Genomic DNA, 17,751 nt, shown 5'->3' with positions numbered 1-17,751 from the left:
TTCAGATGCACTTGAAGTTCTTTCTTGGATACCCAGTTTAGGCTTTGGAGTTCGAGGAGAATCTGAACCATGTTGTCCACAAAAATTTGTACATTGAGATTTTTTTTTTTTTTAAAGGTGTGTACATAAAATATTTTCATATAATATTATAAGTGCTAGTAGATGTCCATTATAATCATTTTAGTTTAAGATATAATTATCATTAAAATAATATTTCATTAGGTGTGTGCACTGAGGTAATGAGTTGTGTAGAAATAGAATTTTCCGAATTTAATCCCTACGGAAAAATAAGAACAGTAGTAATAGACAAATCAGTACATGATCATAAAATAAAAACCCACAAACAAGCTAAGCTCTATTTAAATCATATATTTAGGTAAGAATTTAAATAAATAAATTAAAAAAAAAAACTTATAATTTTGTTCTCTTTCTTCTTCTCTAGTTCTCTCTCTCTTTTCAAATTCCTATCAAAATTCATGATCCAAACACATCCTAAAAGATGGGATTTCTTGACAAAACAAAAACAGAGATCAGTATTACTTATCCAGTGAATTAATTCAAGTAGGGGCACATTCCAAACAACTGGTAAACCAAAATAAATGCCAAACCAAAAAATGCAAAAAGAAAAAAGAGACAAATCAATACTTTCTCAGAAAATTCTTCATATAAAATGCTTAAAAGCCATAATTACATTAAGCACTTCACATATGCCTCACATCGTCTACATTTCTCAAATACAAAGCAAACTCGAAACCAACAAGGTACTTACCACCAAGTTTCTGTGAAGATTAAAAAAAGAAAAAGAAAAAAAGTAAGCACTTTCAACATCATTGCTCATTTATCACGGCCGCTCAAAGACATGCCCACCGCATATGAAATGAAAAAATTTGAAATTAATTCAACTGAAAAAAAGAAAAAAGAAAAAGAAAAAGAAAACGAAAATGGAAAGTGAAATGAGCATTGCAAGTTTGATGCTTAGAAGTTACAAATGCATGGGATTCATCTCTTTCTGTTTTATTTTTTCTCCCCCTCCTTTTTCTTTTTTTCTTTTCCCAACATAGAGGACAACCCAAGGACTAAATTTGTATTTTGGACATGGCAGGGTAAAAACAACATTGGTGCGTGCAGTCCATGGCAAAGACATCGTCACCTTTCCTAGGCTCTGGCGGACACCCCATTCTAGAACATTGTCCGAAAGTGCTCAAGCTGCACGGTGTGAGAAATGGGCAATTTGCCAACTGGATCACTGTCGTTGGTCCAAACCTGTTTAATGAATCAAATAATTGAGACACATGAAACTGATTGCCTTTTGTTTGGGACACAAATAAGACATCTGGCATATAAGCTTACATGTTGTTATGTCCAAACAAGAAGAATATATAGGCATTAACGAGGACAGCAAGAGTGAACTACACACACACACAAAGAAAGGACATTTCATAGCAGTTGATTTCACTCAATCTCCATCACTTGTGCCACCATATCATCACAGCTCATCTCCTTCTACCCTACAATCTCCATTTTTTGTGGTTGTTAACACATTTTTATTGGAGCTTTCTTCTGAGAGATTCGTAGCCACGAGAGTATGTGCTAGCACCTCCAGTGGCACAAAATGCAAAATATGTAATTATTGCAGTCCCACAATCAGCCTAGAAGTCAAAAATGGATTTCTTATAAAATTATCAAAAGGTTATCTTTCCCTTTCATAAATCAAGAAAGAGAAACATAGCTGACGTCGAAGTGAGATGAAAAACTCTAGCACCAACAACATCTGTTTAGGGCAAAACCATTTTTTTCTTCTTTTCTTGCTCAGTATGGCAATTAACTAAATACAAAGTTTACGGCACATGCTTGATTTAATTTTTTTTTCCTAATATAAAGAATAATTACAAGAAATCCACCATAGTGAAGGATTAAGAGCATACCAGTATATCTCTTCAAAGAACCATTGCCATTCGCAGAGATTGGTACAAGTCTTCTATCTTGGCCCAATGACAGAATCTCCTGCATTCTTTCTGGCCAAACAGAGTTCAATCTCCTGGCAAAATCCTCCACTTCCCTACAGTTTACAAAGAGATATATAAAGGGATGTGCAATTCAAGATAAAATTTCCATTTTTATTTTGATAAATAAGATAAAATTTCCATATAAGGAGGCAGATACATATAACTTCAAAGGGCAAATTACACCTTGCACTTTCTCACTTTGGTCTTCAAACTTGAGATTTTATTATTTTGGATCCTCAACTATAGGATTTTTGTCATTGTGATCGAGTTAGTAACTGCAGTGCAGTCCAGATTTCTGACAAAAAACTCCACATGGCTCTGAAACATTTCCCACTTTTGCCACGTGGTGTTTTCCGTTAAGAGAATTTGAAACAACAACCAACCAGACCACAAAATTCAACAGATCAAGGACCAAGTTGGACAAATCTAAAGCTTAATGGTCAAAGTAAGAATTGAGTACAATACATTAGAGGTGCAAAATGCAATTTACCATTTAAAAGAATAATGATAAAATTAAGCAGAAAAGAGATTAGTCTGGCTATTTTGCTTTCTTTCTTTCTTTTCTTTTTTTTTTCTTTTTTTTTTTTTTGGGAGGGGGGGGGGGGGGGGGTGTGCGTGTGTGTGTGGGAGGGTGTAAAGGAAAGAAAAGAGAAAAAGAAAGCAAAAAAACCTTTCTCCCCTAATAGATTTTCAACAATAATATTGATAAATCATCTAACCTGTCAAGTTCTTCCTTCATGGCGGGATCTAATTCATCCTCAAAAACACTATCATCAAACTCAAGCTTCGGTGAAAAGGCAACAGATGTAGAATCCTGCAATTTTGAGGTTACATTTGGGGTAGCCACAATGTCAACCATATCATTCTGGCAAACACAAGATATACCATTAAATTTCTAAAACATAAAAAGACACCAGCAAACCAACAATGAACAAAGTACTGTCTTCCCTGAAATGGAGAGAACCAATCAATAATATTATAATAAAAAAAAGGCAGACATGCATAGGCAAAATGAGAGCAAAAAGTGGTGCCAACCTTATCATGGCTTCCATTCTCATTGTTTGAAGAAGAATCCCTTGGTTGATCTTTTCTCCTCCGGTTTTTTTTTTTATTCTTAGCAGCCCTTTTCGAATCTGTAAAGCGGAACTCCAATAAATTTAAAAAGAACAGTAACCCAACATTCGAAGTTTGTTTTCTGAAGTCAAAAAAATCTTAGACGCTCCATATGTTTCAACAAGAAGATGAAATACACAAGCAAAGGGAAATAATTTATGATGAATCACAATGAAAACCTCTATAATGCACTTGTATCACGTCATGCTTACTGAACCATCAATCAGAAACCCAAATTCAAAGACACAACCAGTAGGCAATGATCCATGCAACACAGTTCAAAAACAACATAAATCGTTTTGAAGTGATAACAATAGCAGCCTTCTCAACTACTTTGCTGGAAACCCCCCCCCCCCCCCCCTAAAAGCAGTTCAGTGACCTGCCAACTCCAACCATCATGCATAAACATCTACAACATTATAATAATCCAAAGTGCATGATGCACAACTGATAAGAAACCCCCACATCTAGAATGGCAATTTCTTTTCCTTAGCTCAAAACTCTTGATTTCAAATTATTCTTGACAGTTATCCTTTGCCAGTTATTCCCAATACCAATCAAACTCATAAATGTGTGCATTCACATCATGGGTGCCATCATTCTAGTTCTACATATAGAAGAAGATGGAGCTAAAAATCACCCAAAAAAATGGAATAGAAACATTGTCCACACACCTCCATTTCCACCATTTATAAATGATAAGAGTTCATCGACTGAGCGTTCATCAACACACTCTTCCTCAACTTCAACATTCTGAAACACAAGGAAAACGCATTTGCAATAAGTGCAAACATTTATATATAGGTATTACAATTTTAATACCATGCCATTGTTTTTAATCAACCCATGAGCAATTCAAATTTATATGTACTAGAAAACAACATTTGGCATTAACTGACAATAAGGCAAAGATACGATTCCACACAAGAGAAGTACATGTAACCACCTTTAATCGCTCCCTCTCTTTCAATTCTTTCCTCTTTCTAGCGTATAACCGATTCAAAAGCCTGATGCGTGGATCATCAGTTATGTTTCTCAAGGGCTCCAACTTCTCCTCCTACAACACCAGATCTAAGTGAGAAATAGTGAAAACAAACAAAACTACACAAAAATGGACACCCAAAAAAAAGGATTTTGGGGTGAGAGGGAGAAGATTTCATTCCAGCAACAATCACCTCCGTAAGATCATCAGGTAAATTAAATGTTTCACGTATTTCCTCAGGAGTTTTCCCTTCAATCATTCGAGCAAGTGCACGGCTTGTAAGGTCAACCAAAGGCCTCAACTGGAGGCTGTCAGCAGCAGATGTCAGCTCACATAGCTTTTTTGTATCTAAACGAACGAACTTTTCATCAAAAGTTTTCCGCTCCTAGATGCAGAAAAAACAAAAAACGAGTCAAAACATTTCATACTGAACATCGTCATAACCTATGCCATCTTATTGACTCCTCCCCAGAGAGAGATTGAAGGTAGGAAAAGGACCTTTGTAACAAATATTTCTAACTCCTTGAAATTTTAACGTAGCAGTCAGCATTTTTACCCAAGAGGAACTTAATCCAATATAAAACATCCAAAACATAACAAACCTTATTAGAGCGGCCAGGTAGTTGATGAAACCGACAGTAATCAAGTATTAAGCCCAAGACGGCAGGATTGACTCGTTGAGGAAGAGATATAGCATAGTTTTTGGAAGATCCCATGCCTGTTTGAAGTACTTCTCGACATATCATGGGGCAAAACATGGCAACCTCTTCCTCCACTTGTTGGATTGAACCATCAGCAGTTTGGACCCAGATGTAAGACTTCATCTTGAAACATAGAGCAAAGGTAAATTAAATAGTGATCATAACAAAATGGATTAAGACTACATCAATGGGGGAAAAAAATAAACTAATAATTTAATTGTGAGCCATCATCATATATCTTGAACCTCATGTCTACAGGTTACAACATCAACCCAATTTGGCCACAGCCTATGCCCCTCATGGTGGGGTTTAAGAAAAAAGTATGATAGATATCATTTCGAAAAACTAAACACTAAAAAAGAAACACCCTATGTGATGATATAATAAAACCTTATGGGAACAAGCATTACATATCAGCACAAGCTGATGCTTAAAATAGTTTCCAATATCAACCAAATTCTACCATCACATTATCCAAAAGAGCGAATAGGAAAATCCCCAATAACCAACTATAGTCAGAGAAAATTATCTTCTCAATCTGCATTTGTAAAGAATTGATAACAAAAAATAAGATTCCCAAAACAATTATCTAACATACCTCTGGTTTCACAATTGCCATTGTACCTTCTGACATCAAACTGTGAAGATTTTCTTTCGGAGTTTCCTATAAAGGAACCACCCTATGACTTCAACTTCAAAAGCTCAGAAGCAACAATGGATGTGGAAGTTTTCCCTTCTTTAAAATATGAACTCTGTGAAGTATGTGACTCTTTACAGGTGCATTCCAAATTGGCACATTCCTAGACTCTAGCAACAGAAGTACAAGTACAAGCACTTTCTTAAGAAAAACACTTCATCAAATCCAGTCACTAATTAAAAAAAGGAATGATCAAGAAATTGTGAAATACTATGCCTGATGCAACATTTTTATTTTACTATAAGGATAAGTGAAAATGCAACATAAGTATAGTTTCTACATGAAATTTACATTTATGTCTTGATTATTCAGGTTTAACCATTCACTATTAAAACAAAAGAAGAGCAAAAGGCATACAAGTATACACAAGTGTGATGATATATTAATCAAATGAAGGCCAATGGAGAAAAACTATTGAATATTCACCAACTTTAGAATACAATGGAAACATGTTCAAAATTGAAATGGTAAATGCTGCCAGCATGATGTTGTTAGTTTTTCTTTCCCAATAGCGGGGGACAGTGAGCATCTTCCATATGAGTGATTTACCTAAATTGAAGAAATGGTAGACAATTTGAACTTTGAAGAAATGTATGACAATTTAAATTCCTTGGATGAAAGGGATCAATCCAAGGTTGTTAAAATCGGGATCCTAAGTAGGATCGTTGGGAGGACTTATGGATCGAATAGTAGAATCGGATCAAGGATCGTAAGATTCTACTTTTAATGTAAAATAAAATGATAAATTATCTATAATGATAAAGTATGTTAAATAATTGTAAAACAATTTTAAAAAATGATTAATTTGATATAATGCATCTTTTATGTTATCATAAATTAGAAGAAATATTTGTAGAAAGAATTTATAGTCAAATTTTTTATATAGATATACACATATACATACATATGTAAGAAATAAATAATAAAAAAAAATTTTTTTGATAAGATCGGGATCGTAGTGTGATTCTACACGATTTTATGACTAGAATTGTAGTCTCTTTAAGATCCTACTAAATTTAAGATCTTAGTGTGATCCAAATCGTTTGGCCCAACTAAAGTCGTAGGATCTTGATCTTAAGATCCTACAATCCAGATCGGGATTCTAATAACCATGGTTCAATCTAGTACCTATCTCAAGAGATTGAAATACGGTCTCTTCTTCTAAGCTATGAAGCACGGATACTCCAAAATGGGCAGCGTACAAGTATTGGATACGGATACGCATCTAATATGCCAAGATACATATCAGACACGGCAAAAAGTATCCGGTTTTTTTTTTTTTTTTTTAATTTTGAATTTTGAATTTCGGATGTGTTTTGGATACGCAAGGATACATTGGAGATACGTTCCGAATACTTTTGGGATACGACAAGACAAAAAACATAATTTTTAGAATTTTTTTGTAAGTCAAAAATGTAAATAATGCAAACTTAAACTGAAAAAACACAAATCGATCAAATCCCTCAATCCATATACAAATCGTAAACTAGAAAATAGGTAAAAAAAATCTTAGCCTAACCTTCTTCCCTCTCGGTGATCAAAGAAAAGAAGTAAATCTAGTAAAGAAGGAAGCACACCTAACAAGGAAGGAAGAATTTTAGTCGGTCGATCTCATCTCCATCTCGATTGACCACAGCGAAATACTGTCTATCTAACTCTTCTCTCTTCGCCAAACATGATTCTCTCTCTCTCTCTCTGGGTCTCTCACATTTCTGATTTCTTTTTTTTCTCCTTTATCTCTTATATATACTGCTGTATTTCTTTTTTCTTTCTTTTTATTTTTTATTTTTTTTATTTTTTTCCCTTTTATATTAATACTTTGTTATATACATATATATATATATATCTTATATACTGGTTTTTCATTTTTATTTTTTTTTAGGTTTTATTTTCATGCATATTACATTAATAAAATTATAAAAATAATTTTTTTATAAATGTATTCCTACCGTACTCGTATCCTACTTTTTCAGATTTTGGCACATTGTCGTATTCGTATTGTATCCTTATCCGTGCTTCATAGTTTCCAAGACTGCCAGCTTGTGTTCCTTCTGCATTTATTCTTCCACATAAAGTGCAATCAAATCTATTTATTGGCAAAGAGAAAAGAAGATCTCACTTTTAGTAATTCAAATGTGGCACTTTTAAAGCCCATAGTAGTTTTAGCTTTATCCTTTCTACATATTTAGCTTTATCTTTTCTACGGTTTTTGTATACCATTTGGTTCATGAAAAAGAAAATGAGACAGGATTGATGCCTATCTCTCTTCTTCCTGATAAGGTTTCTATCTTCTATCTATACTATTATAAAGTGAACACCTTTGGTAGCATCATGAAGCCTTCTCTCCTTATGCTCCCAAGTGTCAATTTTTCTATTTAAAACAAAAACATTAGATAGATGGCAGGAGTGGGACTCGAACCTTGGGCCTTGGGTCTAATGAAGAACACTCTTTACCACTTGAGTGGTACACAATATATAGTAAATATTTACTTTTATTTTTACTTGAATTGCACATGCATCCGCAAGTTCTTATTTAACAAAGGCCATTCATTTATTTCATCACCCTGGATTTGTAAGCTTTTAAAAGTTGTACAGCAGATCAACTAATTTATTTCCTTGGATATGTCACCTTACACGTTAAGTAAAGCAAACCAACAAACGCAGTAATAAAAATAATATCCAGAGAAAAAAAATTGTCCAAAATTGTAATCAGATCTTGAAATTATCCAAATCCAAAAAAAAATCTTCAAACCATAAGTTTGGCTTTGGCTTTGGCTTTGGCTTTGTGTCCTTCATTCAAATTTGCAATCTCCAAATACAGCAATCCAGATTGTAGCATCTATCTATCTATCTGCTATAATATGCAAAGACCTGAGTTGATGTTTGACACTTTTGTGTCACATGCAATGCGTGCACATTTTTTCCTGTTAAATGAACAAAATTATTTTTTTAATTTAAGAATTATTAAGGTCATTGCAACAAAAAAATCTAATTAAATTTATCAATGAGTCAATTACTTTCATGGTTTTACAAAATAATTCACAACCGTCATTGAAACATACATAGTTAAATTCATTAATTAGTTCTAAATAATGCACTCAACATCAATTTTTTCTTATAATTATAATAAAAATAAATAAATATTTATCCCATAAAAATAAAATAAATAAAAATAAAAAGACATCACTAATTGTCTTTAACTAAAATTGTATGTGATTACTCAATAATTACATATATGCCATTAGAATTAATGTGAATCACATTGAGTAAAATTATGGGCTAAAAATTTGAGTATATAGTAATTACAGGGGGACTTACGCGTAGGTCTTAATAAGTGGACTTATTATTCAATAGGCCTTATAATAATTAATGATATTTTTCATCAAACATTATTAAAAAATGTCATTGATTGTTAATTTTCAGCGACAGTATGAAAATTGTCACAAAAAATGTCACTAATTATAAGTTTTAGAAACAGTTTAAAAAATTGTCACAAAAAAGTCACTAATTTTTAACTTTCAGCGAAAGTTTGAAAAATTCGTCACAAAAAAGGTCACTAATTGTAAGTTTTAATGACAATTTGTAAAAATCGTGACCAAAAAAAGTTACTAATTGTTAATTTTTAGTGACATGCAAAAAATCGACACACAAAATTATTTTTAGCGACAATTTTATTAGGACTTATTTTCAATAGGACTTGATGGGAATTAAGTCCAACTATTAGGATCTATTGTTAGTTTACCCTAATTAATACAATTATAGTATCACTAATTGTGTTTAACTAAAATTATAAAATCGTTTTCTTACCCAATTATTGTTGCAATTGAATTCTTGGGATGTTAGGATAAGTATCGGCAAGGTGATGCTCATTTTTTATGGATGTGAAACAATTTGTTGTTGTATTTATGCATTTGTGTTTATCATTATTCATTTAGCTTCGTGGTACTTGGGTTTAACCCGTGCATAATTTTTTTTAAATAATATTTTACAAATTTTAATTTAATTATTATGTTTAGCTATACATACATCTATATCTACACATGCATCTACATTAATCTCACTCTTTTATTTTAAATTTTGTAATTCTTCTTTTCTCTTTCTCACAACATTGTTTGGATTGTTCCTAAAAGAACTAAAAAACAAAAGTTAAAAAAATAATTAGAGAAAAATCGTTCTTCTCATCTTATAACTTTTTTTGAGTGCGTGTGCCCAGCCGCTAATATAATCATATACATGCTTGTGGGAAAAATTAGCATTTGTCGATGAAAGTCTCCAAAAGAAACAAAGATGTTATGAATGCAATTTCAATGAAGTTCATGATCTTTCATTTGTTCAATTGTTGAAGCACTTGGCATTTGGTAGAGAATCATGCAGGAATTTTTGGATCAATACTTCATTCGAAATTTAAAAAGACAAAGAGACGCATTAAGAAATTTGCATATCATTCAAACTTTTGATTATGGGATGGGAGGTTAGAGTAACAAGCACTTAGTTGCAGATGTGCACATCACGGTCGTGTCAGCCCTTTTTCCATTTAAAAGTACAGAGATCTTGATGTTAAATTGATGATCAACACCAAAACCCAATGCTACCCTTCACTTCTCTTTCCACTCTCCTTCTCCTTTCCTTTCTCTCTCTATAACTACTCCACTGTAATCTCCATAGGATTGATGATATCCTATGTCCCACGATGCAACTTAGCATCTTTGCCATTTTCTATGATGAAAAAAATTCAAACACAAATACCCTAAAATTGATGCTACCCATATATGGTAGTAGGACCACCTATGAATGTGCATTGGTTAAATGCATGCATAGGTGATGAACATTCATCATGGCAGGCAGGTGCTCTCCTAGTTATTATAGCCTATACGCAGTAAATGTTGATAAGTGAGTGAAATTATTCTTCAATTTAAGAATATGGAATTATGTTTAGGATATGAATACGTCAAAAATAATTGATGTTAAGAGAGGCAGAGAGGGGATTTATTAAAAAGAAAAAAAGAGAGAAACTAAGAGGAACGGGAGATAGCCAAAGAGATAAACAGAATTAAGAACATCCACTACAAATGCACTAATGTGAAGACAGTCACCAGAATATACAATGATGCTCATGGGAGCATGCACAAACAGCTACAAATGAAACCTTGTTTTCATACGAAGACCCATATAAAAAACATACACATATGCACTTAACAAGGTTTAACCTAAATTCAACCTCAAGTCCCTCCAGATGTGAAATTCCCTTCAAAATTCTGGGTAATGACTAAAAGTAAGAAATCATTTACAAATGCTAGAGGCTGGTATACTTGGCTACATCTGACACTTGTGCACTCTTGCAGCTGGGGAGCAAGTGCACCTCTAGTTGTTCTCATCTCACCGATGTAATTTCCAAATTCTAGAACATGGGAACACATTAAATTATAAAGAGGTCAGTATAAACAGTAGATGGGTAGGGTGCTCAACCCTTAGTACATCTGCTTTGCTCATGGAAGGTAAAGGTAGTACCTTCACAAACTAAAGAATTTGTGATACTCCCAACTCGATTATATTTACAAATTCTAAGAGCATCTCCAATCCTTCACCAATTCTTTTATCAAATTTAATTTGATGAATAAAGAGCTAAAAGTGAGCTCCAATGATTTCATCAAACTCATATCAAATCAAGCGAGTGTGAGAGGCAAAATTTCACCCAATCAGGGTTGAACCAAAAATCCTTCACCAAATTTCCAACAATCATATTTTTTCTTCTTTCATAAAAAAAAAAAATAAATGGTTAAAATAGGTTTCCAGGATAAGTTTGAAATGATTGTAGTGTTTGTGTTCAATACCCAATCAAGCTTTTAACCAAAATTTCACTCAAATTTGACGAAACAAAATAGAGCAAGGATTGGAGTTAATCTAAGGTGCACTTAAGTCTCTCTCTCTCTCTCTCTCTCTCTCTCAAAATAAGAAGTTAACAGATGCCCAATCAACAACTTAACACTCAACCAGATAAGCAGTACAGCTTCAAATTCTAAACTTTGAAATTTTCCTAAACATAAACTTATCCAAACACTCAAAATACTCCATAGAACAATGATAATAATGGTAATGAAGACAGGCCACAATGATTAAAAAAAATGGCACAAAACAACAAACTAAAAACAAAACAAAACCCATAACATTTCCTAAAAAAAAGGACTCAAAAACGAAGAATCAAAGCTGAATTTACTAATACAAAGTCCAAAAATCTAAATCCAAATTGAATACATTTTCAGATTAAAAATGAGAGCTTTGCATACCTGAAATGTGAGGCCCAGAATCAATTCGCAGATAATTGAAGGAGAGAGAGAGAGAGAGAGATATTGTGGAGCTAAAATGGGTGAGAAAGACTGCTCTGTGCTCTGCGCTCTGTGCTCTGTGCTCTGTTTAGGGTTTGGAAGCAAAAGGGATGTGTGTGTGTGTGTGTGTGTGCGTGTGTGTTCTTCGTTTCGATTATCATTTGGGTGGCACGTGACTACCGATCGAACTCACCAACTCGCATGTGGCGGCTGTTATGGCATGGTTAGCCCTTCTCTGATAAGGTTGTCTTTTTTTTATTATTATTATTATATTATATATATAATAATAAAATTGAATAAAATAAAATTTTATTTGATGTAAATAAAATAAATAAATTACAAATACATCTTCTAAGACTTGTTTCAATTATTTATTACTCTATATAGTTTTGAAAATTATAAATATCCTCCTTTAGAATTTTATTTTATAATAGAATTAATAAATTAAAATTAAAATTCCTAATTATTCTTCTATAAAAATATTAAAATTGTCTGAATTGTTAATTTAAATATATATTTATAACATCATTAAAAAATTTAATTAACTTGATAATTTATTAGTAAAGGGTAGTCTATTATGCAATTAGGAATTTGAAAGGACGGGATATAATTTTTTTAAATCATAAAAGATAATTTATATTTTAAGTAAATCTCAATAAGTGTATTTGTAATTCACTCTAAAAAAATCACATAACTTACACCAATCTCTTTTGAGATTTTGAGAAATTACAACAAGTCTCACAATTTTGATATAATTATGCTATTCTCTATTTTATAAGGTTAAAGAGACTAACTAATACAAATGGTATAAAAATACAAAGACAAATAAAATGAAATACACATTTCAATGTAAGAGATATGACGACATTATTTTTTCATTTATACAACTAATAAATTTTTGATAAAAAGATAGCGAAATGTTATATGAATTAAATCTCAAAAAAAAAAATTAATGTAATTAGGTCAAACTTGCGAGTCTTATTATATTTTGTTAAAATCTCAAAGAAGGTCAATCTAACTTGTCTTAAAAAATTGAGAAGAACTAAAAATAAAATGAAAAATATATTTTTTTTAAAAAAGTCTTATTTTTTTAATAAAATTTCGAGTTGGTTCATATATTAATATAATTCAGTGAAATTTTTTATTAAAAAAGTAAAATTCATGGATATTTTTTTCAAAGAAAATAAAGAACACATGTTTGGTGAATTATTGAAAGTGGTAACTAGTAGTAAATAGTGATGGTGGTTAGAGATTGTAAGATAGAAGAGAGAGTTGAAAATATTTTTTTCATTTTTAAATTTTTTGAAAAATTAAAATTAATTTAAATTTTGGAAAACAAAAAATAGTATACTAATAAGTTTTTTTTATTTTCAGTGTTCAAAAATAAATGAAAACGAAACCAAGAAACAGAAAATCAAAACGTTATCAAAGGAGGGTTGGATATTTGAATCATTGTTTGATGGGCTGGACCGGAAGGCCGTAGCCCACAGATTTTGCATGTTAGGTGGTGGGCCTCGTTTCATGTTATTAAATAAAGGGAAAATTTCAAATTCAGTGTAAGTTTTTAACAATAAATAAAAATCAAGATTAGTGGTCAATTTTGTAAATATTAACAATACAAAATTATCTTTTAGAAATATTATTAAATTAACAGTTGGAGGTAGGTAAATCAAGATGGAGAATATATAAATTCATATAAAATTTTATGGTTCAATGTAGACTTTTTGCTTGGCATTATCACATTACTTTTGCATATTTTCTGTATGAATAAAAGGTAGACTTGATGAATGAGATACTTCATTATTCAAACAATCTATTCACAAATGAAAGTATTCAAATAGGGAAATTCTAACCTACATACCTTTAAAAGGGTATACTATATGCATTTTTAATTATATCATTTTTTTCTTTAATTATGACATTATTTTAGTTATGGCTCGTGAGTTTTTTAATTATGCCTCATGTTGTGTTTAATTATTACATTTTTTTAGTTATGACTCAAAAAATATAAAATTATATCATTTTCTTTTTTAATTATAAGGTGTATATGACACCTACCTTTCAAGGGGTATGTACCATAATGTTTTCCATTCAAATAATGTGTAAGAATTTTGATTGACTGACTAGCTCGAGCATTAGATCTATTGACAATATAAGTATCCAAAGATTAGAGAATTGCAGAACTACCAGTTTTGGCACAATTTTCGTCGTCTAAAGTCAGTGCTTAAGTGAAATTTCATCGTTTTAAAACATGAAATAAAGCAAAATTTGTCATTTTTGAGCTTTCAATTTGAATTATTAATTCTAAAATTGAAATTAGGGATATAATTTCTTTAATTCAATTGTACATTTTTTAGTACTCCAATAGTAATTTTCACTAACTTTAGACGGTGAAGTTTCACTGTGACCTACAACAAATACAATGAAATTTCATGATTCTTTTTTGAATTTCATATTGTTGGATAGATTTTGATGAGATGATTCAAAAAAATATAAATTTTACACACACAAAAAAAAAAAAAAGGAGATGTAAATCAAAAGTATTTGAAATTGTTTAAAAACTGTAAAATGTAATCGTAACTGTAACTGCAAGGGCGTTTTTGACTAAAATTGGTTTTGTGTTTTATCGAAGGACTTGCATTAGTACTATAAAATTATTTGTCCTTATTTTTTTTTTAGAAAAAAAATTCTGGGGACCTAGAAGATAAATTCAATAAATTTCTATTTTGTTTATTTATATATTACAAATATTTTGTGCCTGTGTGTTAGTAAATGCTAGTAAGCAAATGAACAACATTGACATTAAGAATGTGTTTGGATTATGCATTTAGATAGAAATTTGTCACATTCCACTCAATTTTTTTATTTTCTTTTCTAAATATTTAACTAAATTCATAATTCAAATTCAACCTAAATGACCAACCCAAAATTATCCATAAGTTGATTGTTACAATATCTCATATCAATTAGCATAAGTTTTAACTATCTATCTATCATCTATATTATAAGTATATATATATATATATATCTACACTATACTATTATTAATTGTTGGACCATTTTAATATCTTATATTTATTTATTGGTTTATCTTTTTCATAAATGGGGTTTTATTACTTTGGTAACCTCTTGGTCATAAATGGAGGTTAAATAGAATTCATGAACCTGGTTAATGGTCATTATTTTAGTGTAACCATTTTTGTTTAATGGTCATTATTTTTGGTGTAACTGTAAGGTCCTTATAACCTATATATAATCTACTCTTTTCTAGACCACTAGCACATCAACTATTTTCTATACAAGAGAGATTACTAGCAAAGAATGGTGTTTTATTGGTGGAGCTTTGGGTTCACCATCTTGTGAAGAGTTGGCCTGAACCATACGACAAGTGGTCGGGCTGTTGTATCCTGGAGGGGACAAGTCATAGTGTTGTGACTGCTGCATCGGTATTTGGATTCTTCCTACCGCAGTGGGCTTGATCTCCTTAAAGAAAACGAGATATCCGTGCCTCAACCTGATCTATTTGTATCTCATTTTCTTTGCATCATTTATCAATAATATTGTTTAGTTTCTGGTATTTTCTCCAACAATTTTAAGGAGATCAACCTCACCACTCCCAAGTATATTGGTTTGACTAAAGTCACCAAGCATAAATGTTTTCTCAATTTTAAGGAGATCAACCATGGAACAAGTACCAGAAAAAACCAATGATGGAATTGGAGATCTCAACAAACCTTTCAAGTTCAAAGGAGTTCATTTTAAGAGGTGGAAAGGAAAAGTTCTTTTTTACCTTAGCCTTTTGAAAGTTGCATATGTTCTTACCGAAAAGAATCCGAACAAAATCCCAACCGAGAAGATGAATGATGAAGACTGTGAGGCACATGAAGCAAAAGTGGCTTCCTACAATACAGATAAATATAAATGTCAATTTATCTCTTTAATTGCCTTGCTGATCAATTTTATGATTACTATGACACCATTTACATGTTGTCTTCTATTAATTTTTGGTATGCTGGCTTGTGTCATATAAATAGTAAATATGTGGGAATCATGAGTAGTTTGGAATTAATTCCTAAAGTGACAAAAAAATTTGAGAAATGTGAAATTTGCAGTAAAGCAAAAATTACCAAGAGGCCTCATAAAAGTGTTGGAAAAAATACCGAATTGCTAGAATTATTTCATACTGATTTGTGTGAGTTTGAAGGAATTTTAACTCGGGGTGGTAACTGATATTTTATCACTTTTATTGATGATTTTTCAAAATATACAAACATATACTTATTAAAAAATAAAAGTGATGCTTTTGAGAAGTTTAAAGAATTCTTTCTTGAAGTGGAAAATCAATTCGGTAAAAAGATTAAAAGAATTAGAAGTGATAGAGGCCGGGAGTATGAATCTCTAGGATTCAACTCTTTTGTTCAGTCATTGGGAATTATTCATGAGACTACTCCACCATATTCACCTTCATCAAATGGCGTAGCTGAAAGAAAAAATAGAACGTTAATTGACTTGACGAATGCTATGCTTATTGATTCAGGTGCTCCCTCAAATTTTTGGGGTGAGGCTATTTTGACAGCTTGCCATGTGATAAATAGAGTGCCACACAAAAAGACTAAAATTGTCCCTTATGAGTTGTGGCGGGGGCATAAACCAAATCTAGGTTATTTGAGGGTTTGGGGTTGTTTAGCTTTTGTGAGGCTTGCAGATCCTAAACGACCTAAATTGGGCGAACGAGCTACCACTTGTGCTTTTCTTGGGTATGCGTTGCATAGTACAGCTTATTCTTGGGTATGCGTTGCATAGTACAGCTTATAGATTTTTTGATATGGAAAATAATATTATTTTTGAATCAGGTGATGCTATTTTTCATGAAAATAAATTTCCTTTCAAATCTAGAAATAGTGGGGGTCAAATAATATCTGAAAATATTTTATCTATGCCTAGCTCTTCTACTCCTTCTCAAGTTTTTCAAGAAAAAGAAAATTTTCAAATCCAACCAAGAAGAAGTAAACGAGCTAGAGTTGAAAAAGATTTTGGCCCTGACTATTATCTTTACAATGTGGAAGAAATTCCTCATACGGTACAAGAAGCTTTATCATCACCTGATGCTATTTTCTGGAGAGAGGCTGTAAATGATGAGATAGACTCACTACTTTCAAATAAAACATGGAAGTTAGTGGATTTACCTCCAGGTTGTAAAACTATTTGGTGTAAATGGGTCCTTCGTAAAAAATTTAAACCGGATGGAACTATAGATAAATATAAAGCGAGGCGTGTCGCTAAAGGTTTTGAGCAACAAGTTGATCTTGATTTCTTTGATACTTTTTCTCCGGTTACTAGAGTAACATCTATTAGACTGTTGATTGCAGTAGCTGCAATTCATGATATAAAAACTCATCAAATGGATGTAAAAACAGCATTTTTAAATGGAGATCTAGATGAGGAGATTTACATGGACCAACCTGAAGGCTTTGTGGAGCCTGGCCAAGAAAGCAAAGTGTGTAAGCTAACTAAATCCCTTTATGGTTTAAAACAAGCTCCTAAATAGTGGCATGAGAAACTTGATTCCTGCATGCTTGAGAATGGCTATAAGACTAATGAATGTGATAAGTGCATATATTATAAAACTAGTGAGAATGCACATGTGATTATTAGCCTATATGTGGATGATCTACTTATCTGTAGCTCTAATTTGCATATTATAAATGAGATTAAAAATATGCTTAATAGCTACTTTGATATGAAAGATCTTGGTGAAACTAATTTTATTTTGGGAATTAAAATTACCAAGACTAAGGATGGCATTTTTCTTGATCAGTCGCATTATGTTGAGAAAATTTTAAAGAAATATAATTTTCTAGACTGTAAACATGTTGCTACTCCTTTTGATGCAAGCATACACTTATCTGTTGTAACATATGAAAAAGAA

The 17,751-nt window shown here is 31.8% G+C and overlaps 1 protein-coding gene across 15 annotated transcripts; it reads right to left on the bottom strand.

Annotated features, from left to right (window-relative positions):
* Window positions 1–645: 645 nt before the first annotated feature.
* On the bottom strand, window positions 646–12,059 carry LOC114315277 (SKP1-like protein 21). 15 transcript variants are annotated; one of them, XR_014337454.1, is made up of 12 exons: window positions 11,784–12,030; window positions 8,252–8,423; window positions 5,401–5,609; window positions 4,704–4,925; window positions 4,295–4,486; window positions 4,066–4,176; window positions 3,794–3,872; window positions 3,042–3,139; window positions 2,726–2,871; window positions 1,926–2,059; window positions 1,351–1,649; window positions 646–1,263 (listed from the first exon to the last, which is right to left on the bottom strand). XR_014337454.1 is itself a non-coding variant. In XM_082882234.1 (11 exons), the coding sequence occupies exons 3-11, from the start codon at window positions 5,434–5,436 to the stop codon at window positions 1,244–1,246; spliced, it is 1,038 nt and encodes a 345-aa protein (XP_082738360.1). In that variant the 5' UTR covers window positions 5,437–5,609; window positions 8,252–8,423; window positions 11,784–12,030; the 3' UTR covers window positions 646–1,243. The 15 variants fall into 15 exon arrangements, 9 of the variants coding, with proteins under 9 accessions (XP_082738360.1, XP_082738365.1, XP_082738362.1 ...); XR_014337457.1 differs by lacking the exon at window positions 8,252–8,423 and having other exon boundaries at window positions 2,726–2,954; window positions 11,784–12,048; XR_014337453.1 differs by lacking the exon at window positions 8,252–8,423 and having other exon boundaries at window positions 11,784–12,048.
* Window positions 12,060–17,751: the final 5,692 nt, after the last annotated feature.

Source organism: Camellia sinensis, chromosome 8 (assembly GCF_055761805.1).
Source record: "Camellia sinensis isolate YWXY chromosome 8, ASM5576180v1, whole genome shotgun sequence".
Classification (NCBI taxonomy): Eukaryota; Viridiplantae; Streptophyta; class Magnoliopsida; order Ericales; family Theaceae; genus Camellia; species Camellia sinensis.
Note: the sequence above shows the minus strand (reverse complement) of the source record. Positions and strands in the feature narration are given on the sequence as shown.